Raw genomic sequence first — 27,514 nt, forward strand, 5'->3', positions numbered from 1 at the left:
TCAGCCCCTCACATCCAAAAAGAAACTCTTCCTCCCAGTCCCCTAGAATAGATTCCTTTTCCCTCCAACTCCCAAGTCTTTGATCTTCCTGCCAAATTATACCGTTCGGCTCACTCCAGCTACTAGGCAGTCAGTCAGCAGCAATCCAATCAACTGTCCAGCATGCTTCCATTTGTACTCTGTCTCGTACTTCACTGCTTTGTCCTAGTGAGTAATCTGTGAGGCCTGAACCTCAGAGATTCTGCTGCAGGGCCTGATCCAAAGCTGACTGAAGCCAATGAGAGCCTTTCCATTGACTTCAGTAGACTTTGGAACAGGCCCTTAATCAGCTCTTGGAGTTGTGAAGAAATATGGATTTAGGATTCATCTCTCCCTTTTGGCAGAAGAAAAGGAAGTTGGAATGCTCAGGGACTGGGCAAGAAACCCTTCTGGGTGGCTGTGGCTACGTACTAAGGGCAGCAAGTGGAAAAGTTAGTTGTACTGGATAACTACAATTACAGTAATTTCCGGAAGCACAATTCAGATCAAAATGAAGAGATCACTATGGACCTACAGCATCTCTCTCTTAAATCGTAAGGGAGGCATTCCGATACAACGGCAATGGGAATACAAAACCTTACACTAAATATAAATCCTAAAATAAATGTCACAGCTCTAACTGCATGAATGATGCCTCTAGAATTAATCTTATTTTGACAATTCTAAATTTGATTTGACAGAATAAAAAAATTAATCTAAATATATTTTATGCCAACCCATCACATTTCCACTTGTAAGGTCTAAGATCGGTTGAGAACCATTTCAGCATTCCAACCTGGTGGAGATCAGGTATAGCGTAAGTTCTCATGCTAGATTTTCAGAGGGCGTGGGGGAAATGGGATGTCCCATTCCACTCTGAAGTATCAACTATTAGCGGATGTATACATAGCAGCAGCAACAGATGCTGTGTGGAAGTGTTGTTAAGCAGGTGGAGGAGTGGCTCTCTAGAGAGCTGAACTTCGTTAATACAGAAACTAACAATAAGATGACAAGCGCAAACCCCAGGAAGTGGTTGAGTTTTGACTCTACAGTGTGTGGAATTCATTTTAAGAATAGGACAGGGAAAGTCATCCTCCTGCTCAGGTTACTATAAGAAGTCCACAGATTAATTAGTGGGAAAAGTTACCTTCTTCATTCTGACGATGTGAACTGGTGTCTTAGGCCGCAGAAAATAAACATATTTCATAGAAGATTATGTTATATTCTGAGGCAATAGTAAGTTTTCTACAAAATGTTACGGTTTAATCCTCTAGCAACATTTTTGGAGCTAACAGGGCTCTCCCACACAGGGGAAACAATAAATTTACGTGATCAAAGGTAAGCAGTGGTACGAGAGAAAGTTGTTTTAAGAAAATTAGGTAAGGAAGGCAGTACTTTGCATAAAGAGAGGGTAGCTGGTTTACTTCCTTTTCAGCTTCTTCCCCTTACTAAAGGTTGGGGGAATTAGTTTTAAAACACTTATGTATTGGCGTGTTTCTAGGACTAACACCAATTTCTTTGGTTCTCATATAAGCTTATAGGAGCCTCTCTTACTGCTCTGTTAAATTCCATACATCAAGCAGGAGAATTCTGCACTTTTGGAAGAATCTTCACAAATTACACCTAGTCAACACAGACAAGCAGGACTGCTTTATATTTCCTTCCATTCCCAATGCCTGGCGCAAGGCCACACCAGGGAAAATAGCTACCCATTCACCTCTGATAATTCAGATTCCTCTGAAAAGAGGCTGCTGCCTATTTAGCCACTAATAACTTAGTATGAAAAGAAGCCATACGTTCTCCTCTAAACTGACCATTCAGAAAATAAAATTAAATGGATTGACTTTCCTCTTATTAAAACAGAGCGTGAGAGGAGGGCACACTGGAATTATGACTAGAAATAAATAATTATTAGCAACTGGTACAGAAAAAAAAACAATTCTGGCCAAGATTTTCAAAAATAGATGCCTAAAGTTAAGCTCCTTGGTGTGGGTTTAAGCACCTAAATAAGTGGCCTGATGTTCAAGAGCGCTAAGCACTAAGCGCTAAGCGCTAAGTAGCTCCTATTGAATTCAGTTCTCAACCAGCCCCAAATGTAGTAGTGAAAATATACCTGAACCACAATGTTAGGTGTGTTACAACAGCAACATGTAAATAAAAACCTTATAAGATGTCTTAAGACAAGGCCATTTAGTGTACAGTAGATCCCTACCTTAGTGGAGAAATAAACGGTACACAGAGGAGCAAAATCACTCCTATTTCAGTATACAGGAAGGTTGCAACTGCTGTCCACTGAAAAGTCATCTTCTCCCTGGACGGCCTGCGGGGGGGGGGGGGGGGGACAGAGCAGTCACTGCAAATTGGCTTGGAGGCACGCAGGATGAATCCCGCAGCGAGCAGAGTTCAGGCTGAGCCAAAGCTTCCCCATTTCAAGTTAAACCGGATATTTAAGGCCCGAACACGCCCTCATGCCCGGGAGGGGTCTCAAGGTGGGTGACTGGGCAAAGGGCCGGGATTTTAAGTAACTTAGTCCGGAGGACGCGCAAGCCTTCCCTCCCCTCCCCGCATGAAGAGCTCGGGCGGCCTCGAGACTGCACAAACAGCCTCTCCTCCGCCCAGGGCCAGGGCGCTGTATTGAGGGCAGCCGCCCAGCGCCACCGGGGAGGAATCATGCCTGGGCGCTACAGGCGACTCCTTTCCCTCGTGCGTGGGGGGGGGGGGCAGCTGAGAGATTTCCCCCCCCCCTCCCGTTCCCAAGACAACGCTCCTGCACAGGGAGCCCCCAGCCCTTCCCCGGCGCAGAGGCCAAAGCCTCTGCCAAGCGCCCGGAAACGCCGCCGCCGCCAACCGGCCTGGGCAAGCTCCGGGGCACGGAGCTCGGCTCAGCCGGGCCTGCCCAGGCTGCTGGGATGTGCGGCCGAGGCACGGCGGGGGAGCGGCACGGAGCGAGGAGGGTGTCAGGCTCGCACTGACTCACACGGAACAAAATCCTGCCTCCCGCCTCGGGGCAGCCGCGGAAACCTGCCTCCCGCCCGCGGAGCGTGAGGCCGGCCGGGCCTGCCTGAGGCGGGGAAAAGGGGGTGGCCTGACTAGCGACGCCTTGTCCTCCGCACCCGCTGACGGACGCCTGAGGCGGGCCGGCGGGCTCGGTCACAGCCTCCCCGCCCAATGGGAGGCCGGGGCGGGACTGCGGGCAGGCGGGCCCCCCCGGGGCGGAGGGCGTCTGGGGCGGGGACGCCTCGTGCATAGGGGAGGCGCCTCCTTCTCCCCAGGGAGCGAGTGTTGGGCTGGGCCGTGTTCATCCCAGCCCCCTTACCCCCGCCGTGACTGGCCCTCTTCTCACCTTCCCGCGCCCCTGGTGGCTCTGCCCTCCTGCGGCTTCTGGCTTTTCTCCCGCCTCCACGCCCCTGCTGCCTCTCGCCACTGACAGCAGCCGCCGCTGGGTCTGGCAAAAGAGGCCACCGCTGCCTGCCCAAGTCAGGCTCCCGCCCCACCTTTACCTCTACGGGTGCCAACCCTCCAGGATGGGCCTGGAGTCTCCCAGAATCGACATCGATCTCCTGGTGACTATTTAAAGCAACCCAGCAGATTTTAATAGGATATTTTAAGAAAATGACGTTATGTCATGTTGGGGGGGAATCTCCTGGAATAGCTTCAGTCAGAGTTGGCAACCCTGTTTACCTCTGGCTCTTCCAAAACTGGCTCCTCCGGGAGAACTCCACCCCATAGGAACTCCAGGGGGTGCGGTGGGGGCAGAGCAATAATATTGAGCATGCTTAAAGCATGTTCACAGTACTACAGACATTATAGGTGCCACTGGGGGCGCTGCCTATTGTTAAGGTTGCCAAATGCTTCCCCTGACATGACCCTGTTTACAGCTGCTGATAACTGTGCCAGGCTTTAGCCATTTGGGCTGAAATTTCTCATGCTGGGTGTCAGGCTCGGTTTTTTTAATGTCACCCAGAACCGTTCAGCTGTTTCCAGAAATGAGACTAGGTAATATACATTGTTTTGCTCTTGTTAAATTCTTGAGACATTTTATTTGAAACGCTTGGATGCCCCAACCAGGGCTTGAAGTTTGGTGGGAGAGGGGGGTGGCCTTTGTGTCAGAACCAGGCCTTTGGCAGGGGTCCTGTGGAGTGTACAGAATGGGATCATGTAATTGAAGACTACCAGAATACATATGCACAAGAGGGCTCAATTGAGGCTGTGATGTTCCCCGCTGGTGTTATCTGGACCGGTGATCTGCTAGATCACTCCAATCCTTGACTCTGGGAGCCAGCCTTACCCTGCTCTGCTGTGAGAACCCCAACTCCTGGGCTGTTCACACACAGCCTCTGGCATGTAAACTGCTCCCAGCTACTTGCAACTGAATGACACTAGTCAATATCTCCAGTCCCAGACACCACCCTAGGAACCTCCATCTTACAGTGTCCAGTTATGCCCGCTGGACACTGCAAGCTTATATGAGTTAATCAATTTAACAAAGAAATTGATATGTACAAGGCTTGTTATCCCAAGGAGAGTCTCTGACATGCTTCAAACCAAATGCACTGCTTCAGGTAGAATAAACAAACAGATTTATTAACTATAAAAATAGATTTTAAGTGATTATAAGTCCAAACATAAGTCAGACTTGGTCAAATGAAATAAAAGCAAAACACATTCTAAGCTTATCTTAACACTTTCAATGCTCTTACAAACTTAGATGCTTCTCATCACAGGCTGGCTGGTTGCTCTTCAGCCAGGCTCTCCCCTTTGATCAGCTTGGTGTAGTATCTGTAGATGTAGGTGGAAGAGAGAGGAAGAGCATGGCAAAGTCTCTCCCTTTTATCATGCTCTTTCTTCCCTCTTGGCTTTGAGCCTCATCTTCAGAGTCAGGTGAGCATTACCTCATCGCAGACCCAAACTGGCCAAAGGAAAGGGGGTGACTCACTCGAGAGTCCAACAGATCATTTTGTTGCTGCCTAGGCCAGTGTCCTTTGTTCCTGTAAGGCAGGGCTGGGTTTGTCCCATACCTGTCCTGATGAGGTGTGAACTGCCTCTCTGCTCTTGGAGAGTTTTTGCCTAGGCTTATTTTAAGCCATGAGGGTACATATTCAGCCTCATAACTACATACATGAAATTATAACCTATAACCTTACTGTAACAACAATGCTCAGTGCATCATGAGCCTTCCGAAGACACCTGACATGACAAACTTTGCATTGGATACCACACAATCATTTTACAAGGATGGGGGTGCTGAGGTACAGAGCGTCACAGAGGTTTCACAGATAACCTTAATTCTGGCATTCCCTAACTTTTGAATGTTTGGCTTTCCAACGTTAATAATGTCCTTTTAATGTAATTTTGTGTGTGTAATTAAGCCTTATAAATATTGTTATCACCATTTTACATACAAAGAAACAGAGACAGAAAAGTGCCTTGACACTGAGCCACAGACATAGCCAAGATTAGAACTAGGACTTCTTGCCTCCCACCCAGTCCTCTCCAAATAGCAGGACAGCAGCTTAAAGAGTACCAGAGGTATTTACTCACTGCCTGGCAACATGAGGCGCTTCCTGCAGTGTGGGTAGCAACATGGTGTCTGTCCCTGGCATCTGCTGGTCTTTAGATCTCAGGTAAAATGAAGTCAGCCTAAAAACTATACTGAATTTGATTCTAAGATATTCAGTATGGTGGTCTTCTTTTCTTTGCTCTCTCTGTGATACCTTGCCTGCTGGTGATACTTTTTCCTTATTTGAATATTATGTATTTATATTGCATCATATAGCACTGGTGTTGGAATTTGGTTTTTTTTTCTTTTTTACTCTGATCAATTGATTTATTTGGAATAATATGACCCAGATTAAAACAATTTTTTAAAATGTATTGTTATTCATGTAGTTTTGCAGCACAGTGTTCATGGCAGGTTATATGTATATCCCTACTCTGAAGTGCCTGTCAACTAAGGTTATGATCTTCTTAGCATAGGATTCATCATGCAATACATTCTATATGGGCAGAAGTCAACCCACACATACCATCTGGCAAGAGCAGAGGACCATGTAACTAAACCTTCAACCACTGAAGATAATATAGGGTTGTGAGGCGTCCGGTTTTGGTCCAAAACATCTGATCAAAAAGAGACCCTGTCGGCTCTGGTCAGCACCACTGACTGGGCAGCTAAAAGTCCGATCGGCAGCACAGTGGGGCTAAGGCAGGCTTCCTGCCTGCCCTGGCTCTGCATGGTTCTTGGGAAGCGGCTGTCATGTCTGGCTCCTAGGCGCAGGAGTGGCCAGGGAGGCTCCGTGCACTGCCTCTTCCCTGAGCGCCAGCTTTGCAGCTCCCATTTGCCTGGAACTATGGCCAATGGGAGCTGCAAGCGCAGTGCTTGGAGACAGGGGAAGCGCAAAAAGACACCTGGCTGCTCCTGCGCCGAGGGTCCACAAGGACATGTCGGCCACTTCCAGGAGCCGCCTGAGGTAAGCACTACCCAGAGCCCACACCCCTCACCCACTCCCGCATCCCAACTCCCTGCCCCAGCCTTGAGCCCCTTCCTCACCCAAACTCCCTCCCATACTCCGAACCCCTTGGCCCCAGCCCGGAGCCCCCTTCTACACCCCATCCCTAGCCCCACCCCAGAGCCTGCATCCCCCAGCTGGAGTCCTCACCCCCGCCCACATCTCAACCCCTGCTCCAGCCCTGAACCCCCTCCTGCACCCAAACTCCCTCCCAGAGCACGCAGCCTGTTCCTCCCACACCCCAACCCTCTGCCCCAGCCCAGAGTCCCCTCCCGTACCCAAACTCCCTCCCAGAGCCTACACCCAAAGTTCCTTCCAGAGCTTGCACCTTCTCCTGCACCCCAAACCCTTTAGCGCCAGCCCAAAGCCCCCTCCTCCACCCCAAACTTCTCATCCCTGGCCCCACACCAGAGCCTGCACCCCAGCTGTAGCCCTCACCCCCCCACACACCTCAACCCGCTGTCCCAGCCCAGTGAAAGTGAGCGAAGGTGAGGGAGAGTGAGTGATGGAGGTAGGGGCAGGGGCGGGGAGTTGTATGCCCGGGGTCCAGCAAATTCAGGGCCTGGGGGGCCCAACTCCACCAATGTTCATGTCCGGTTCTCTTCCCCAGCCCTGCCTGCTGCCCCTGCGCGCCTCCCCTGGAGTGTCCCTTGGCCCCGCCTGCCACCCCTGCGCGCCTTCCCCGAGTGTCCCTGCCTGCCCTAGGCAGCAGGCAGCTGCCCCCTGCAGCTCCACACTGCACTCCCTCACTGGCCACTGATGGCTACAAGGGAGCGGCACCAGGGACAGGCTGAGGTGGCTACTGCGCCTGCGGAGGGAGCGGCACCAGGGACAGGCTGAGGTGGCTACTGCGCCTGCGGGGGGGTGGGGGGGAAGGAGGCGCATGGCAGCCCCCCCCCCCCAGCAGGTGACTCCGAGTAGCAGCCTGGGGCGGCTTGGGTGAGTGCCGGGAGGCCCAGGGAAGAGCCCTTCTCCCCCTGAGCTCGCTGCTGCCGGTGGGGAGAGAGCTAGGGGGAGCCTGCCTGCTGTACCCCAAACTCCTCATTCCTGGCCCAGCCCCATGCCTTGCACCCCAATCCTCTGTCCCAGCCCAGAGACCGCACCCAGCACCCAACCCCCCTCCCAGAGCCCACATGCCCTCCCACACCCCCTCCTGCACCCCAACCCCCTGTCCCAGCCCAGAGCCTGCACGCAAACTCCCTCCCAGAGCCTTAGGCAGGGGTGTGTGTGTGTGTGAGTGTGGTGGAGGAACCTGTTCTGGGCACCACCAAAAATTATACAAACCTGCTGCCCCTGGGTAAGGGGATGGAGTGAGTAGGGGCGGAGCCTTGGAGAAGGGGCGGGGCAGGGGCAGGGCAAGGGTATTCAGTTTTCTGCAATCAGAACGTTGGCAACCCTAAGTTAATGGCAAAACTTCCATTGACTGCAGTAGTGGAGAACTGGGTCCAATCAAGAACCCTTAAATTACTATTGGTATCAGCTAATGCCCCAGTTGTATATGCTACTTTCCATAGGTAAACCCTGAGCCTACATGGAGCCCCATTCATTTAAATTAAGTTCTGTGTGGGCACAGATGTCTTGGATTGGAGAGCTGAAAGCCCCGTACAGAAGATGCTTACTGTTTTAGGTTCAGGACCTAAGTTAGTAACACCCAACTGCATATGCAGGTAATAAATATTAAAAAAATCCCAATATGGGGCAAGCATTCTATGTCTACCACAGGGGTGCTGGAACAATTTTTATAGTGGGGGTGCTTAGAGCCATTGAACCAAATTGTAAACCCCATATATAATGGAAACTACTTCAAGCCAGGGGGTGTGGCAGCAACCCCAGCACCCCTTGTTCGAGCACCTATGGCAGGGGTGGGCAAACTTTTTGGCCTGAGAGCCACATCTGGGTATGGAAATTGTATGGCGGGCCATGAATGCTCATGAAATTGGGGGTTGGGCTGTGGAAGAAGGAGAAGGGTGAGGGCTCCAGCTGGGGGTGCGGGCTCTGGGGTTGGGCTGGGGATGAAGGATTTGCAGTGCAGGAGGGTGCTCCGGGCTGGGCCCGAGGGGTTCACAGATCCGCAGGCACCGCTCCCAGAGCTCCCAGAAGCAGCAGCATGTCCCATCTCTGGCTTCTACGCGGAGGCATGGTGCCAGCCAGGAGGCTCTGCGTGCTGCCCCATCTGCAGCCACCGCCCCTGCAGCTCCCACTGGCTGCGGTTCCCGGCCAATGGAAGTTGCAGAACTGGCACTTGGGGCGAGGGCACCGTGCAGAGCCCCCTGTCTGCCCCTACATGTAGGAGCCATAGCGGGGACATGCTGCTGCTTCCAGGAGCCGTGCAGAGCAGGGCAGGCCCCCAACCCTGCTCCCCAGTGGGAGCTTGAGGCCAAATTAAAAGGTCTCATGGTCCAGACGTGGCCTGCAGGCCGTAGTTTGCCCATCCCTGACCTATGGTCTACCATGGATTAAATAAACAATCTCCAAATGTTAAAAGAAGCCAAATTAATTATGTTAAGAAATCACAGCTAATAATCCTCCCTTCTTGACTCTCTGAACTCAGCAGGCCTGCTCATGATGAGTACATAAAACAAAGAGTTAAAGAACTCAGCAATTAGAGATAAGTAGTGGGTGGTTGAGTACAAAATTTGATTAATGAAACTTCCAAGGGTATATACAGTAACACTATAAAGAATCCTGATCCTACTGAACTGAATCGTTTTACCATTTATTTCAATGGAAAACAAGATCCATCTGTGACACCCTAGTACCCCATATTCACCACTGTCATATAATTATATTTTGTACAAAGTATGCCTTGTGAGGTATCATTCTAAATGTCTTGATCTGCTAAACATTAATATCTCACTGGATTGTACCTGCTATCATTGTATTTGGTGTTATGAAGTTTTGCTATGTATGTGTTAACGCAATATGTTGTGAAGTTGGAAACACCTACAACGAGCCTTTCAGGTACAACAATGAAGAAGTTAGACAGTGCTAATGGCCTATCAGCAAAGGCAATGAACCATGGAAAAGGCTGTCCTCACCCAGGAATGTTTCAGCTAACCTATGAGTAATGGCTGCTATGACTCAGCAAGGCATGCAAGGGCATGTGACCAGACCACATGACACTGAACTCCATTTTGGTACCTGTATTTTTCCATAAACTGGGCTGGAAATTTAGCTTAGAATAAAGGGTTCCCGCCGTATGGAAAAACTGTATAAGGTGGGGAATGACATAATGATTTGGCCTCACTCCCCACACATGAGAACACCTGGAAACCCTGAGGAACAAAGACTGAACTGGGAGAAATGCTGGTCCCAAGCTAAAGAGATTTCTAGCTTGTGTATGGAAGCTTGGTGAACTGCTTGTATCATCAGTAAGGGTGAGAAATTGCTAATCCAAATCCTATCTATTTAGCATATCAGGTTTAAGTTGCGTTTTGTTTATTTGCTAAGTAATCTGCTTTGATCTGTTTGCTATCACTTAAAATCTATCTTTCTGTAGTTAATACATTTGTTTTGTTTTATCTTAATCAGTGTGTTTTTAAGTGAAGTATTTGGGAAAATCTCATCTCAGTTAAGAAGGGCTGGTGTGTATATTCCTCTCCACATCGAGGGAGCGGCGAACTGAGTAATAAATTCATACTGGTCAGGTTTTTGACCAGAGCAGGATAGTACAGGATCCTGAATGCTATGGACAGAAAAACTCAAAATTGTAAACGGTCTTTATTTCAATAAATAAACCTAGATAATGCTGTTGTAATGTCTCACCTGTGGCACATACTTCATTAAAACTAAACAATGACTCTCATCTTTTCTGCTGTCATATTTAAAAATTCTCATGTAAAAAACATTTGTTCCAAAATAAAACGCAGGGTTGGGGGAATCAGAACACCACCCCAGAACAGTTTATGAAGGATTTAATACAAAAGTTAATCAGGTCTAATCACTTACAAAATGATTACATATATAATTCAGACAATTAGAAAATATTTTTATATTTAACTATACTGATACTTCCAGAGGTATGAGAGTCAACAAACTCCTAATTCCTTATAATTTATCACTTATTGGCATGAATTACTTTATAAACATACCCCATATGAAACATGATTTTTGTTCAAAATCTTTATTATACTGGACTCAAATGGCAGGTGTAGAATGTTACTACCTTGTTCTAATTTTCACTACATTTTGCTTATGGAAAACACAGTGCATAGTGACAATCATGCTTTGCGTGAACAATTTATAAAAGACAAGATCGTGAAAACCTGGCTGAGAGAACCAGGTTTAAAAGTTTTCTAACTTTTTTTTTTTTTTTTGGTGATTCAGAAGAAAGACTGCTTCTTACCCACACTCATTTTATCCAATTTTGTGTGACAGGGTGCTGGGCACAAACTGCTGAGCCTGTCCTCTGTCATGCCAGCTCCAATTATGCAAGGTAGATTAGAGCTCGTTAGAGAAACCTGTGCCTAATTGGCAAAGGGGAACAGCTGCCAGCCTAATTAGCCTGCGGCTGCATAAAAGCCTCAGAGGAAAGAAGCCAAGGAGGCAGAGAAAAATGGGGAAGCTAGAGAGTGGAAGAAGAGTAGGAGTGCCTCTCTCTTGGTTATAGAAACTGACAAGTCCTTAAGGCTGAAACCCCCAAGCTGTGTATGGTGAGAAGGTGGTGGGATTACATGCTGTAAATAAACTGCACCAGTGATTGCTAAACCACAAAGTCTCTGAGGGTTTTTTTTGGCGTGAGGCAGGAGCAAAGGGGGCCCTGCTATGCTCTGTTACATACTGTCATGTCATTATTATACACTGTACAGGAGGGGTGGCCAACCTGTACCTGAGACGGAGCCAGATTTTGCCAATGTACATTGCAAAAGAGCCATAGTATTATGTCAGGAGCCCCTATTGGCTCCAGTGCCCTGCCTGCCAGCCGCCCTGCCGATCAGCATCTCTCCTCCTTCCCTGTGCCTGATGCAGGAGGCTCTGGGGGGTGAGGAGAAGAGCAAGAGCTTGGGGAAGGGACAGGGCCTTGGGGGAAGGGGTGAAGTGGGGGCAGGGCCTGTGCCAGGGGCAGGGCCTGTGCCAGAGGCAGGGGTTGAACAGTGAGCATTGGAAAGTTGGCACCTGTAGCTCCAGCCCTGGAGTCGGTGTCTATGCAAGGAGCCGCAGATTAACCTCTGAAGAGCCGCATGAGACTCTGGAGCCACAGGTTAGCCACCCCTGCTGTACAGGAACATCTACTGTTAGCAGTGTTGTAGCCTTGTTGGTCCCATGATCTTAGAGAAATGAGGTGGATGAAATAATATATTGGACCAACTTCTGTTGGTGAGAGAGACAAGCTTTTGAACTTACACAGAGTTCTTCAGGTCATCTGTCCAGCAAATGAAAATATCAGTATCCTTGGTTTTGTGGTGCATTTGTCCAGAAATTCTTCCTTAAGAAGAATGAAAAGACTGATGTACTGGAGAGCCATCCCAGTACTCATGGCTGTTCCCCCTGATTTGGATAAATTATTTGTTGGTAAATGTAAGATTGTTATGGGTGAGGATTAAATGGTTGAGTTTGGTGATGTCTGGGGTGGGTGAACGCTTTCCACAAAATAATCACTTCATAACTGACCTCTCTATCCTCATCCTCAAAGGAAACCTGCACAACACTTTCAAAAGACAAGCTTGGGAACTCAAATTCATAACTGCTAGACACCAAAAATCATGGACTTAAAGACACTGGATCTATGGCTCATTATAAAAATCTGCAACCTACTAATGCCTCCTTTATTCTATGACTGTAGAGGTGATACTACCCACTTCACCGTGAATGGTCTCTTGAAAGATGTGTTAAGCCCTTACCTCTTCCACCTTCTAGTTAGCTGTAACACTCTGAGGAGTTGGTCTTGGTGAAGACACTCCTAAGCCAATGGGAGAGCTCTGTAGTTAGTTACCACCTCTTAGGAAGGTGGATTATATCAATGGGAGAAGCTCTCCCATTGACATAGCGTAGTCTACACAGTGGGTTAGGGAATTGGATTTTTCACACCTGAGCAACGTAGTTGTATTGAGATAGGTCTGAAGTGGCCTGAGTACCTTTCCCAGTCTTGAAGAAGAGCTCTGTGTAAGCTCAAACTCTTACCTCTCACTAACAGAAGTTGGTCCAATAAAAGATATCACCTCACCCACTTGATTTTAGGAACATATACTGTACATAGTGCATGCTGAACAAATCTTTTTAAGATCTGTGCCCTAAGTCTGCAAGTTACTTAAACATGTGTTTAACCTGAAGCATAGACATAGCCCTATTTTGAAGTGAAGGGGACAGTACAAGCACATGCTTAATTTCAAGTACTGATTCAAGGTCTGACGCGAGAGCTGAGTTACCAAAACAATTTCATTCTGGATTTATAGTATTCCTTAACATTAAAGAGACACATCTTCCATTTGAAAATCAATTAAGGAGTGGAAACTAAAATTTCTTAATTTTCTTCCACTTGGCTAAGAAAATCTGGAACTCTACTGAGTTCAATGCCAGTTTAAGGGATTTCAGGCCTTCAGAGCAGCAAATGGGAAACCTAAAGAGGGGCAGCTGTGTGAAGCCTTTCTCTTCTGTGATTTAGGGGCCCATATAATTAAAACCAAATATAAATACTGAATTTTCACTTTAGATAAATACTTGCTGGGCGTCTCAATTGAGCTTTTCTCAATTAAGTGAACAATTCTATGTAATTCTGTTTAATACACTTTGAGCCTGTTCCTGTGGCTCTTCTAGTCACGTGAGTAAGGGTAGCAGCATTGGGGATGATCTTTGAAAGCACTTTGGTACTGCATATGTAATTTATTTTCTAATAAGACACTTTGCTTACAGCATCACAATCTTATGTATGGTAATGCATTGCCATATATAAAAAAGCTATTTTCAAGTCATGAATATTTCCTGAGTGGAAAATAATGTTAATATAAAATGATCACTTCAGAAATGTCCAGTAATGTTACACTGCATGAGATCTTTCATGCACTGTGATTTTGACTAATAAATATAAGCATGGGGAAACCTATCACTATAACAATGTACCCGCAGCTCTAAAATATAAAATGCAATATTCACATGATTAAAATACTTTAAAAGCTGTTACACCCCATAGTGGTCATTAAGGTAGTCCAGAACCGCTGAGGTGCTTGATAAAACATTAAAAACCTTTTTTTCCTGTTTTGAAGTTATCCGTTCCATCATGTACATTAAATGATGATGAAAGCACGTAAAAGGAGTCCCATGTTCAAGAGCAATGTCAACCCAGTCCTGGATGCACTTCAAAGGTGTCTCTTCATATCCTGCAAACATGGCTGGATTGGCTAAGAGTCCCCTAGCAACCATTACACCTTCAAATGGAAAATTTGAGAAGTGTTAATATACAATTTAACTTTTAACTTTTTTATGTTTACCTGAGGGTTTTGTATAGCACCCATCACCACAGTATCTAATACTTGTGAATAGCTAACTACAGAGCAGTAGAAGCTGAAAAGCCAATATGACAGTTGCACCCTGGGAAACTCTGTTTAACAGTCCAAATCCAAGATTACCTGTGATATTTAAAGGTCCAGTCTACCCAGCTTAATAGCACTTCATGACAGAGAATTTGAAAGAAAACACAGCATATACAGAATGGGAACTTTTCTTTCCCAGTTCTTTGAACAACCACAACCAGTCCTCCAGTAATATTTTCTTTTTATTAGTTAAAACATAGAATGATCCTGTTTTTTTGAGCAAAATTTATTACTGATTGACACACAGTGAGGAAACAAATTCATCTCTTGTGTAACTCAAATGACTTAAAGAACACTTGCACTAGCTGGTGAGGCCTCAGCTGGAATAGGGCATCCAGTTGTATTGTGGGAATAGGGCATCCCACGCTGTAGGAAAGCTGTGGACAAACTGAAGAGTCCAGAGAATAACAAAAATGATATAAGATTTAGGAAACCTGGCCTATGAGGAAAGGAGAAAAAAACTGGGCATGTTTAGTCTTGAGAAAAGTGGACTGAGAGGGGAACCTGATGATAAGACTGCAAATTTGTTAAGGGCAAGTTATAAAGAGGACAGGGATCAATTGTTTTCTGTATCCAAAGAAGTAGTAGTAATGGGCTTAATCCACAGTAAGGGAGATTTAGGTGAAACTTTCAAACTATAAGAGCAATTAAGCACAGGAATAAGCTTCAAAGGAGGTTGTAGAATCCCCATCATTGGAGGTTTATAAGAACAGATGGTCTATGTTTACTTGGTCCTGCCTCAGGGCTAGCGGCTGGACTTGATGACTTCTTGAGGTCCCTTCTAGCCCTACATTTCTGTGACACAGACAGACTGACTGGGGAGTACAAGGAAACAATAATGCTGAAACTGACTAGCCAGATACTTGACAAAATCCAGGACAGAAAGTACTCCTCCTTCTTCCCTTTATTTGCCACAGTAACAGATCCATCTCCCACCTGCAAGGGCCAAAATGGCTGCCACTGAGGCACCCCTTGTACCAGTGGTGGGCACCCTACGGTGGGCCGTGAGACAGTTTGTTTACATTGACTGTCCACCTGCAGCTCTCAGCGGCCGCGGTTCACCGTTCCCAGCCAATGGGAGCTGCAGGAAGCAGCATGGGCTGGAATGGCGAACCGTGGCCACTGGGAGCTGCGGGCAGCCGTGCCTGCGGACAGTCAGTGTAAATAAAAAGAAAAGGAGTACTTGTGGCACCTTAGAGACTAATCAATTTATTTGAGCATAAGCTTTCGTGAGCTACAGCTCACTTCATCGGATGCATTCAGTGGAAAATACAGTGAGGAGATTTATATACACACACAACATGAAAAAATGGATGTTATCATTCACACTGTAAGGAGAGTGATCACTTAAGATGAGCTATTACCAGCAGGAGAGCGGGGGGCGCCGGGGAAAGAAAACCTTTTGTAGTGATAATCAAGGTGGGATCATCTTAAGTGATCACTCTCCTTACAGTGTGTATGATAACACCCATTTTTTCATGTTCTGTGTGTGTATATAAATCTCCTCACTGTATTTTCCACTGAATGCATCCGATGAAGTGAGCTGTAGCTCACGAAAACTTATGCTCAAATAAATTGGTTAGTCTCTAAGGTGCCACAAGTACTCCTTTTCTTTTTGCGAATACAGACTAACATGGCTGCTACTCTGAAACCAGTGTAAATAAACTGTCTTGTGGTCCACCAGCGGATTACCCTGACGGGCCGCAGGTGGCCCACCACTGCCTTGTAGGAACAGAATGAACCGTTATCTGTCTAAAAGAATTCTCCAATAATGTCATTAATCATTCATATTAGGTTGATGAGTGTCTGAGGCTTTTCTGTGTGTAGGGGTGGGATACAGTATTTAAATAAAGGGCTTTTGCAGTTTGCCTTGGAGGTCCTTATTCATAGTTATGCATAGTAGTACTCTAATGCTTTGTAAGGATAAGGCCTTTTCCTGTAGGGATGTTGTAAAGCCTTTGTCTGCAGCCATATTAGGAGAGCAGCAGCCATGAGCTAAGAAGCAGGAAGTCACATCCTCATATTCCATCTAAATTACATTAAAACAATGTAATATTGGGCTATTAAGGAGATCCTGTCCTAATAGCACCCACTATCACCAGATAAAGAAACAGAACTTAAGATGGTTAAAGAAAACTCAGTTTGATAGCATTCTGTCTGGCAAGAAACTGCTTATCAAGAGTTGTGGTTGTGAAATCCTCATTTCTTTATTGTTTTGTCTTTATGGTCCTCACTTCTCTATTGTTTATCTGTATGATCTGTCTGGTTCTTTGACTGTTTCTGTCTGTTGCATAATTAATTTTGCTATGTGTAAATTAATTAAGGTGATGGAGTATGATTGGTTAAATAATTGTTTTACTATATGGTAGGATTAGTTAGTAATATTTTAGTAAAATGATTGGTTAAGGTACATTTTAGCAGGACTCAAGTTTTACTATATAAACTGTGGTCCAAAAGGAATTTCTTTGGGAACCAACTCCAGGACACAGGCCCAAGATCAGAACTGACAGACCTCAACACTCTGCCAATGACACTGAGCAGAAACTGGAGTCCCCCAGATGACCTGATCCTGACTGGCCATCAAGAAAAGTTCATCTCTCTTATTGGGAGTGGTGAGCACTGTATGTGTCGCATGTGCATTCTGTTTTGGTGATTGTTAATAAATAGAGGTTAAGCAGGATATTACTGTGTAAGGCTCTTTCACTGGTAAAAGACCCTGTAAACCCTCGAACGATTAAGCCCTGAGTCCACAGGGAATGGGTGTTTATGTTGAGCCCGGAGAAGTAGAGCCCAGAGCCCACAGAGGGGTAAAGTTAGGTGCCTTTTGCCTAGAGCCCTAGGAACTGGGAAAGGGTGGGGGTGCCTAAATTAACTGGGTTACGCCTGAGTCTTAGGAACAGGATAAGGGTGTGTGCCCTAGAGTGTAAGGTTACGCCTGAGCCCTAGGAATGGGGTAAGGGTGGGTGCCTAAATTAAGAAGGTTACACCTTGAGACCATGGAAGGGTAAAGGTGGGTGCCCCTAGAGTGCGTAACAGAGAATTTTGTGTGGGTAACAGCTTTTAAGTGTGTCTGCTCATGAATCCTTAAGATGTTGGAACCAATGAACTTCATATCTCAGTTCATTCCTTGAAGAGTGCAAAACGCTCAAATATAAATTCAACTTACAGACAAATTGTGTATTTTAAAAAGTATGTTTCCCAAGTTTACTGAAATAATACCCAAAGTATGCTGAGTTCTTACCATCTGTCCCCGTCATATGATGAATATTCTCTGCATCTTTTAAAGTTTTAACGTCTCCATTAGCTACAATAGGTATAGACGTATTTTGTTTAATTATTTTAATTGCATCATAATGTACTGGCTGATGTCGTTCTTCTATATTTCTACCATGAACTGTAATCCAGGAAACTCCAGCTGCTTCAGCTTTTCGACAGAGATCTACAGTTCTCTTTAGATCATCATGGATTCTAAAATTCCAAGGAATGTAATAATTATCCTCACCATCAGTTATCTCAACTGCATGAAATCCCATCATAAAGCAAAGTAAACAAGAATTGAAGAAAGAACGTTATTGTTGGAAGATGAACAGATCTTTTATCATATAACACATTATTTTAATAAATTAATATCCCTTGATTTAGTACTGACGTCAATCATGTCACTCAAATTGAAAGGGTGTCCAAACTTTATAACAATTGCCAGAAACCCATGAGGCTCTTAAAATTATATAATTTTGCGTAATTTTGTACCAAAAATGAAATAACTCACATTTATATAGCACCTTTTTTTCTGAAAAATCTCAATCAACTTTAGATCTTTATTAACAGAAACTGCTGATATTCCTGTGTAGGTTTTGGATGACTTCCTCCACACTGAAATGCAACATGGCGACACATCACAATATTTTAGAAGTCAGTGAAGTGAAGGATATCTTTTTCCAACTGAAACTGGAGTGGGAATTTAGGTAGGCAGAGTGACACAAATTGAAATTTGATAAGGAATGTAATCAAATCTTTAAGCAATCACGATTTGTCAGGATCTACTTTTAATGCCTCATCTAAAAGACAGCTTCTCCACCTGGACTATGCCATTAATACCATATTAGATCTAGTTCTAAACTGGTAGAAGGAAAAATATCACTAACTTACCAGCATCATTTCCTGTTCCCCCTATGTTCCTTTGAGAACTCCCATCCAAGTGGTAACTTGACCCAAGGTTGCTTAGCTTGGTTCAGAGCACTAGGTGATATGGTTGCATAAACAATAGAAAACTATTCAACTAGGCTGTGATCATTTTACCTTTCATGAATTCTGAGTTTTTAAAAAATGTATGACTTTTATGTTGCTTTGGATATCAGTGTGTTCTTGCAAACCAAAGCACACTTGAGGACATGTAGCACCAGAGAAACACTGATTGCAATTTTGTAGGATTACATGTCTCCAAATGTATTTTGGATGAGAAAGAAAACAGATCCTGACCAGCTGGGGTTGTTAAAGACCTCAGGGTTGACCTACCAAAAAGCTGAGTGCAAATCTCCACAGACCATGCTTATGGCACTTTTTCTGTAAAGGTAATATTAACCCAAAACATTGCCTGTTTTGTCTGATTAAATAATAAACATGCTTTATTGTCTTGAGGCATAGTAGTGGTCTAAACTTACCTTATCTTAATAGATACTGAAAATCTGGGGTTCTCGACTTGATTTCGTACATGTCTCACCATATCTTGAACCAGCTCTGGTTTATTTATTAAACAAGCACCATAACCTTCCGCCATTGCCCATCTTTAAGTTAAAGAGAACAACGTTTGCACTGTATATTTGCAATAAAAGGTCAGTTTCAACCTAATGCACTATTTCAGTTTCCTTTTTGACACATTTGGTGAATTATTTTGTCAACAGGGAAGAAGGCAGAGATAGCACTGGCTATGGGTGAAAGATGTTCTTATGGTTAAGGCTCACGTCTTGGGAGATGTAGCTTCAATTCCTGGTTCTATCACAGATTTCCTATGTGACTTTGGACAAGTTACTTAGTCTCTCTCCAATCCCGTTTCTAATCAGCTAAATTATAACATATTTACCCATCCCCTTGCCCCCAAAAGGGCATCATAAGGAAAAATAAATTAACATTTTTGAGGCACTCAGATACAATGTGATGTGGGCCAATAAACAGCTAGATTTCATCTTCTATATAGAGTCATGGGATGTTTTCAAAGAGAAATTACTTTTATGAGGACTGTTGGAAAAAGGCCCTTATTTGTATGGCCCTCTTAATCTAACTGTGAAAACTATACCCGTGAGAATGGCAGGATGTACCGTTTTCTCTAACCTAATTGCAGCTATTTATTAGTATTTAAATAATTTGTCCTTATAAGCAGATTTTCAAATTAAAAAAACCCAAAACCCTAAGCCAAAAACACAGATTTTCCTATGGTTTTGAAATTGGAAGCTTGGTCTCTTGGGTGGACTGTGCAAAGTAAATATAACCATACAGCTCTGATCACACAAAAACTCTCAATTTGATATTTCAAAGCAGCTGGGTTAAAAGATAGAGAGAAACTAATACATTTCTATGTGTAAAATTATTAGGAAATAATTGTTATTTCAAGTCATGAGAATCTAATTAGACCACTTGAGTAATTAAATATTTGCACTTATTATAAGTTACCTATGGTTGTGCTTCCCTACATTTTCTAGTTGACGTTTTCAGTTTGTAAAATGTGTTTTGACTAAAAACACCTCCAATATTACTTAATAGGTCTAACTTGAACCACTTAATAAATATTTTCAATTGTGTATGAATATTTTCAGTCTGACTGGGTCACGACATACAAGAACAAAATCTGGAAGATTTTAAGTGAGGAGCAGATCACTGATCTCACTGACAAACATTTAGCACCTAATCAAAGATGCAAGTAGTTCTTGAACATTAAACAATCACGACTTAATACAGAAGGAAGAGTTATTTCAAAGGATATTCTTTACTTGTAGAAGTCTCTCAGGCATCAGGACTTACACCAACATTTTGAGAATAGCCACAAAGTTTCCCTCAATATACTTCCCAAGTCACTTGCAATGAAGCTTTCATTCCCTGTCTGGTAAGTCAGTGTGCAGCATTTTTGATGCCACTGTTAATGCCTCTTCAACAATTGTCCACCAAAGGTTGCCAATTCCCTATTAAGTCAACACTCAACATCATAGACTCAAAGAATGGCACCTTGATAATATGCCTGGACTCTACTGTCTCACCAATGCAGAAGGTCTCCTGAGACTGCTTTCTGAATGCTTTCTCAGGAAGACAAATCAGAATTTCTACATTTAAGAACTACCATCAATCTATCACTATTTCTTTTGGATTTGGAAAACTAGGAAGTGATTTTTCATTTTTCATTGTCCCTAATTGTTTCATTCTTCCAACTTCTTAAAGTTTTACCTCTGAGGACAGCCACAATTTAGGTCTATTCCATCTGCAAAAGGACAGATGATACGGGCAGCATCAGATAAAACCTGTGCTTCATTAGCAGCAAACTGAACAATCAGTGGGCGATCACCTAGTCAAAGAGAGAGCTCTTTTAGAATATACCATAACAAGAACAATGCATACTACATATGAAACTCACCCTTACTAATTCTTTAAGTAAGTCAACATAATCAGGTCTTTAATGTAATCAGTATAACAACAGAAGATTGAAAAAAAATGGTAAACAAAGAATTCTAAACTTATGAATGTTTTGTTATTCCTGGATAAAGTCAATCTCTTGTATATCTTCCTTTCCTGCTATTTCTAATAGCAGTACTGTTTCAATGTGTGTTGCCACAAGAAAATAATCTTTAGAACAAACATTTATTTCTAAAAAAGAATTCCACTCTTTTTACAAAATAAAAATAGTCTCCAATGACAGAAAGAGAGAAGTATTTTTTTCTAAAAAACACAGACTTCATTTCTTATATTGCCTTATTTGGAAGTTCTGACACACAAAATATAAGGAAACATTAGAAACTGAACAGAATAGGGTTCTTATAATGGTGACATATTAATAACCAATTAAGAAGTAAAGAAATTCAGGGTTAAGTTTTAAATATATTTTTAAAGAAAGAAAATTAGAAGGTTATAGTTCATAAAACCTAAAATGTCAGCAAGTCTAGAAATAATAAAGCACCAGTTCTAGCACCAACCTTAATTACACAACTTTATCCATATCTGATTTTTTTAAACACATTCCACAGAGCACTGCAAGACCAAAGAAAACTCTAAATATGGGATTATAAACTGCAAACCTAATCCTCTAATTAATGGCTGGAGACCAAACTCTCCACGGCCTTCATGGTAGAAGCCACAGACCATATCTCACAAATGGGTATTCCTGGAGAAATTCTGCACTACTGTATGTGCATAATTAATGAGCCATGCATAGTTTTAATTTTTTGCACAGAAAAGAGCTTCTGCCAAAATGTTGCTGAAGTTCCACCTTTTGCCCACCAGAGGACACTGTGATGCAAGAATAGTGGCAGCTCCCAGCAGAAAATAACTTCTGCAGTTCTGCCCTTTGCCCACAAGATGGCGCTGTGGGCACAGACCACAGTAACAGTTCCCAGCCAGCGGGGGAAGAAAAAGGGTTGCTGGGGGCTGCAGGGCGGTGTCAGACAGGGGCTCATAAGGGTTAGTGGAGGAGGACAGACTGGGGCAGAGGCTGAATGGGAATGGAGGCACAGGGCCACATGGTGATGGGGGAGGGGGTGCAGAGCTACATAGGGAGAGGTGAGTGGCTGGGTGGGGGCACAGAGACACAGTGGGAGGGGGTGCAGGAACACATGGGGATGGGGCAGATGTGCCTGACTGAATGGGAGAGGCTAGGGGTCAGCCAGGGTCTGCATGGGGGAAGCTCCCTAACAATTCCTCCCCACCCCCTAAAAAAAATGTTCCATACGTTTCCCACCCACACACAACAACCCTCCAAGTTCACACCCAGGCTCCGTTCCAGCAATCCTTCCTTCTCCCTCAGCTCCTCCATTATCCTTGACTCCCCCAAGCCTTTGCACTGCTTCTGAGGGGTGCAGGAAATATGGTTCTGTATTGTAGTTTAAATGAATTATTATTCAGAGTTCTGTATTAATATGCTTAGTAAGGATTTATTTGTCAAGAACGTTTTCTGAATCTTTTTTGTTGTCTGCATTGTTACAGACATACTTGCTGACAGGTATTTTGAAATAAATGACCAAAAATAATTGAAACTGGTGTGATTATATTGTGTTATTCTGACAAATAAAATATGCAGAATTTTAAAATATTGTGCGCAGAATTTGTAATTTTTTGGTGCACAATTTCCCCAGGAGTAAGATGAAGCAATCTTTGGGGCAGATCCTCAGCTTGTGTAAATTGTCATTGACTTCAATGGAACTGTAATAATCTACACCAGCTGAGTTCTGCTCCTTGATTTTAGAAAGGCATCAGAGGACATCTGAAACATCCAAAAAAGTTGGCAGGTTCAGATAACCAGAAGAATCAGTCATGTAAAGCTAAGTGCTGAAGCTCCCAAAGAGTTTTTAAAACCACAAAAAAACGAAGCCTTGAATAAAAGGTCCTGTGGAACTTCTAAGTTCTGTAGGACCAGAACTACAAAAATCTTTGCCATTGTACTTATAAGCCCAGAAATACTAAGGACAGGTCTACACTACGGCAGGGATTGACGCTCTGAGACTGATCCAGTGGTGGTCGATTTAGCGGGTCTAGTAAAGACCCGCTAAATCGACTGCAGATCGCTCTCCAGTTGATCCCTATACTCTACCCCTGATGAGAAGAGTAAGGTAAGTCAATGGGAGATTTTCTCCTGTCGACCCCCTGTGGTGTTGACCCCACGGTAACTCAACCTAAGGTACGTCGACTCCAGCTACGTTATTCACGTAGCTGGAGTTGCGTAACATAGGTCGACTTACCACAGTAGTGTAGACATAGTCTCAGGTCTGATTCTCTTTATGTCTGCAAGACTTAGTACCTCAGCAGCAGTGCAGCTAAAGGCTGCTCTACACTGGGCACTTACATCAGCATAGCTACTTCTCTAGGGGTGTCAAAAATCCATCCATCTGAGAGATGTAGCTATTTTGAACTGTAGACACTGCCAGGTCTACAGAAGAATTCTTCTGTCTATCTAACTACCGCCTCTCAAGGAGGGGGATTACCTATGCCGATGGAAGAACCCCTCCTATCGGCGTAGGTAGTGTCTACATTGATGTGCTACAGTGGTGCAATTGCAGTACTGCAGCTGTGAAACTGTAGCATTTCAAGTATTGACAAGCCCGGTGAACCCTGGGGGGATATAATCAACCTTCAGTTAACAACCAGAAAACAGAAATGCCACCAAGTTGAGTGTTAGACCTTGCTTCGCTTGGTCAACTAGATTAATAGAATTTAAGGCCAGAAGGGACTGTCATGATCATCTAGTCTGATCTCTTGCATATTGCAGGTCATAGCACCTCACCCGTCCGCTCTGTAATAGACCCCTAACCTTTGCTTGAGGTACTAAAGTGCTCAAATCATGATGTTAAGACTTCAAGTTACAGAGAATCTACCAAAAAGAAAAGGAGTACTTGTGCTACCTTAGAGACTAACCAATTTATTTGAGCATAAGCTTTCGTGAGCTACAGCTCACTTCATCGGATGCATACTGTGGAAAATACAAAAGATGTTTTTATACACACAGACCATGAAAAAATGGGTGGGATGGGGGGGAGAGAAAACCTTTTGTAGTGATAAACATCCATTTTTTCATGGTCTGTGTGTATAGAAACATGTTCTGTATTTTCCACAGTATGTATCCGATAAAGTGAGCTGTAGGTCACGAAAGCTTATGCTCAAATAAATTGGTTAGTCTCTAAGGTGCCACAAGTACTCCTTTTCTTTTTGCAAATACAGACTAACACGGCTGTTACTCTGAAACCAGAGAATCTACCTTCTAAGATCAATTATTGCATAAAATCCTCTGAAAAAGCAAGAACATATACAATAAATACCTTTGCTTGTTGTGAATTCACTGTCTCTAGCTTTCACAGATCTGACAAAATCAGCAGCAATTATCATTGGTGTATAACACAAATCACAGTTGTATTTCCTGACCAAAGTTCTGAAAGCCAACCTGTGAGCATATGGACATTTGAATTGAAACAAACAAACTAACAAACTCAAAACATACATTGTTTTCCTAAATAAACTATTTTAAAATTAAATTATTTAAGTGCGTTTAGCCATACAGCACCTAATATAGTGGGGTGTCTAGGTATTACCACAGTATAAACAGATAATCATGCATATTTTGAAGCGTGTTTTCCAAACTGTTAAAAAAAGTAACCAAACTTATTTTTATACTTAACATACATTTACATGGAGAATCCATTGAAAGTGTATAGCTAAACATGATGTGTTACTTACTTTGAATATCGGACCATAGGGGCACATATTTTTACAAAGTGCCGGGAATGAAACAAATCTACTGGATCCTTTTGTTGACATTGTGTGGTTTCTATGGCGTCACTAATCATTTATGAGTTTCAATACTATTTAAAATCTGGAAAAAGAAAACACTTTTTTAAAACAGAAACCTTACTACTTATTTCCAGTTCTCACAACATACAGCAATGGATAACTGTTCAAAGTTAGTTAACAAAAAGGTTAATAGAATTTACACTAACTTCACAAGGAAGATGGGGGTGGTGGTTCCACTGCTGTGATCTGGGGCTATGTTCTGGTGAGAATTTAGTGTCCTGCTATCCTCAGTTTGTGGGAAGCAGTTTATGGATTACATTATGTCTGTTTTAAGTATATCCTTAGCATGTGTCTTATATTTAACATACTGCAACAGAAAGCAATATATTTTTTTACATTTGTGCAACGCATGACTAGCAGAAATGGGTAGTTAACTTTCAATTAACTGAATCTCCTAGAAACACAATAGAGAATATGCTCAGATACTTGAAAAAATTAGTTTATGCCACGGAGTTTGAGAAAGGGCGAGAGAGATTATCCAGGGGGTTTACCAATTTAGGTCTAATTGCTGTTGTGAAAATCCAATGGCCATGAATACCACAGAAGAGGTATACAAGAGATCTTCAGTGACAGAAGGAAGAGACTGGGACTGGGGGGAGAGACAGAAAAAAAGGGAAGAAGACAGTGGGGAGGGAAAAGGTAGACCAATAAGAGGACGGGGCTGCATGGCGCAGGGAACGATGCAGAGACAGCTATACCAGCCCTCCTCTCCCCACCCGCCTGCCCCCATCCCGGCCCAGCTCCCATCCCGCCTTGTGCCCGCCCCCGCCCCTCCTAGCATCCATCTCTACTTCACCCGCGGCGGGAGGCAGGCAGACCATGCCAGCCCAGAACGACCTTTCCCCTCTGACCCTTCACCCTCCCCAGCCTCGCCCCTGCCAACGGACTGCACGGAGGCGCGGGATGCTGGCGTTGCCGCTAGCCGGTCGCTTATGGGTGACGTCAGGGTCTCCGGGAGCTGCCAGCATGGAAGAGGCGGTGGCGGCGGGAGGCGGCGGCGCCGCTGCCCTGGGACTGGCTCTCGGGGAGCTGCTGGGGGACGGTGAGGAGGGGCTGGCGCGGGGTCCGTGCGGGGAGCAGGCGGTGCGGGGTAATAGTGAAACTGGGGGCTGCGGGGACACGAATGGGGGGGAGCTGGGGGACCTCGGCAGCAGAGGGTCTGAGGTGAAGCGAGGGCCCCGGGCAGCCGGGCTCTGCTGGGGGCACACGGGGCTTGGGCAGCAGAGGGGCCCTGCGGGGGACTGGCACTAGGCTAGCGGTGCGGACTGTGTTGCTGTGCCAGCCGGACTAGGGACCCGAGGCTCGGAGGCGGAAGAGCTGGAGGCTGCGGAGGAGTTTGCTCTGGGGGCAGGGTATCCCTCTCACACCTGCCTCTGCGTGCGTGGCTGTCTTGCTGCTCCTGCAGATCTCCAGGCACCAAGCTCACGGTCTGTCCTGCTGGCTGGAAAGAGGGGGTAACTGCTCTTGCTGGGAGTTTTTCTAGTCCCTGTGCTTCAGGTTTATCGTGGCATCAAATGAAGTTATTAGGAATTGTGGTGTTGCTGGTGGCCCTTTCCAGCAGCATCCCTTGTGTGTATATTGTGGGGGGCACAAGGGGGCTCCTTCTTACTGCATGTCCTGTTAGTCCCTGTATGCAAGGCTTGCTAGCTCAGGAATTCCAGGTTCCTAGTCTGTCCTCTGATTACATTTTCCTCTCTCTAAGAAGGGAGATCCCTGTATTTAAATGGTGCTGATGTTACTGTCCTCTTGTTATGTGGATTGATTGCATGTTGGAATTGCCGTCTTCTCTTTAAAAAGCAAAATCTCATTATGAGAGTTGTCTGTATGCCTTCTCTTCAATTTGTATCGTAATGGCTAGAATAAACTAAAAGAGCTAGGAGATGTAATAAATAATTGTAACCATTGTTAATGTTTAGAGTCTCTGGTTTAGTTCTGACGTGGATCACAAATGAAATTCTTTCGGTGGTTTTAATTTTAGTTCCATAGAAATTAATCCATTTACAAGACTGTGATATGATTTGATGGAGTCAGTTGCAATTGTCAGTTTTCTGATTGAGATTCGTGGTAGTTTTACTCTGGGTAAAACTTCATCTTATTTAGCTTACAAAATTCTGAAGAGGAAATGGGAAGTATAGTTTTAGTGTAATGCATTCCTGAAAAGCTGGCTTTATCCAGTTTTGGATTTAGGCAACAGGACATGGGCAATAAAAATGATGTGGTCAAGCATATCTCCTTTAAATTAGCTATTTTTACTAAAGGTTGCTCCTTAAATCAATGTCCAGTTATATTGTAGAAACCAGATCACACCTGCTAATAACATGGGGTATAGGTCTAGTGTACCCGCAGTTCTTTACATCCTCAAATATATGTATCTTTTGTGGTATGAAAAATAAACCGCTTAAAATATATTTTTCAGAATGTTATGCTGATTTTTTAAGAGAAGACTTCGATGTAAAGACTTATACTTCTCAATCTATTCATCAAGCTGTGATAGCTGAACAGTTAGCAAAACTTGCTCAAGGAATCAGTCAACTGGATAAAGAGCTACATTTACAAGTAAGTGCCAGATATGTCATTTGTTTCTGGGCAATCATGTACAAACATAGTTTAAAAGTTCAGTATTTCAGTCTTGCATGCTCCTAAAGTTACCCTACATTCTCAGCAACTAGCGACTAAGGGTATGCCTACACAGTTCACAGCAGTGAGCCTCCCAGCCCAGGTCCACAGTCTTGGGCTTGCACTAGTGCTCTAAAAATAGCTGTGTAGGCAGCACTTGAAGTTGCCTCCCTAGTTTTCAGAGTCCGAGCTGCAATTTCAAAGCACTGTCTAGAGCTGTTTTTAGAGCACTAGCATGAGCCTGAGTCTGTTAACCTGGGCTAGGAGGCTCTTCCACGGGCTACCTGGTCATACCTACTGTGTGTCTTTCAA

General features: G+C 44.3%; 3 protein-coding genes across 5 annotated transcripts in view; 1 reads left to right on the forward strand and 2 right to left on the reverse strand.

Annotated features, from left to right (window-relative positions):
- The window catches only part of LOC311527328 (B-cell receptor-associated protein 29-like), a 55,441-nt gene extending 52,313 nt beyond the window's left edge, over positions 1-3,128 (reverse strand). The window contains exons 1-2 of the mRNA XM_084641196.1: positions 2,996-3,128; positions 2,231-2,338 (exon numbers count right to left, since the gene is read on the reverse strand). Coding sequence (XP_084497322.1) covers positions 2,231-2,322 — 92 coding nt within the window. The 5' untranslated portion in view covers positions 2,323-2,338; positions 2,996-3,128. The remainder of the gene's footprint in view (positions 1-2,230; positions 2,339-2,995) is intronic.
- Positions 3,129-10,270: 7,142 nt separating this feature from the next.
- DUS4L (dihydrouridine synthase 4 like) lies at positions 10,271-25,449 on the reverse strand. 2 transcript variants are annotated; one of them, XM_084641184.1, is made up of 7 exons: positions 25,383-25,449; positions 24,473-24,608; positions 24,058-24,179; positions 20,483-20,600; positions 18,712-18,834; positions 17,292-17,518; positions 10,272-13,885 (listed from the first exon to the last, which is right to left on the reverse strand). In XM_084641184.1, exons 2-7 carry the CDS (start codon positions 24,580-24,582, stop codon positions 13,638-13,640), a joined length of 948 nt encoding a protein of 315 aa, XP_084497310.1. In that variant the 5' UTR covers positions 24,583-24,608; positions 25,383-25,449; the 3' UTR covers positions 10,272-13,637. The 2 variants fall into 2 exon arrangements, with proteins under 2 accessions (XP_084497311.1, XP_084497310.1); XM_084641185.1 differs by lacking the exon at positions 18,712-18,834 and having other exon boundaries at positions 10,271-13,885.
- COG5 (component of oligomeric golgi complex 5) overlaps positions 25,395-27,514 on the forward strand; it is a 301,746-nt gene continuing 299,626 nt past the window's right edge. For both annotated transcript variants that reach the window (XM_084641140.1, XM_084641141.1), the window contains exons 1-2: positions 25,395-25,628; positions 27,003-27,142. In XM_084641140.1, the coding sequence (XP_084497266.1) occupies positions 25,406-25,628; positions 27,003-27,142 (363 nt within the window). In that variant the 5' untranslated portion in view covers positions 25,395-25,405. The remainder of the gene's footprint in view (positions 25,629-27,002; positions 27,143-27,514) is intronic.

This window comes from Lepidochelys olivacea (genome assembly GCF_965140295.1).
Source record: "Lepidochelys olivacea isolate rLepOli2 genome assembly, chromosome: 1".
NCBI classification, from domain to species: Eukaryota; Metazoa; Chordata; order Testudines; family Cheloniidae; genus Lepidochelys; species Lepidochelys olivacea.

Bases quoted from the DNA above. Each gene is read 5' to 3' on its own strand.
- DUS4L (XM_084641184.1), bottom strand. From the start codon at position 24,582: ATGATTAGTGACGCCATAGAAACCACACAATGTCAACAAAAGGATCCA. The intron at 18,835-20,482 runs GTAAAACTTTAA...TTTAACTTAAAG, and splicing joins AATTGTGGCTGTCCTCAGAG to ATGGGCAATGGCGGAAGGTT. The intron at 13,886-17,291 runs GTAAGAACTCAG...TTCCATTTGAAG, and splicing joins TCATATGACGGGGACAGATG to GTGTAATGGTTGCTAGGGGA.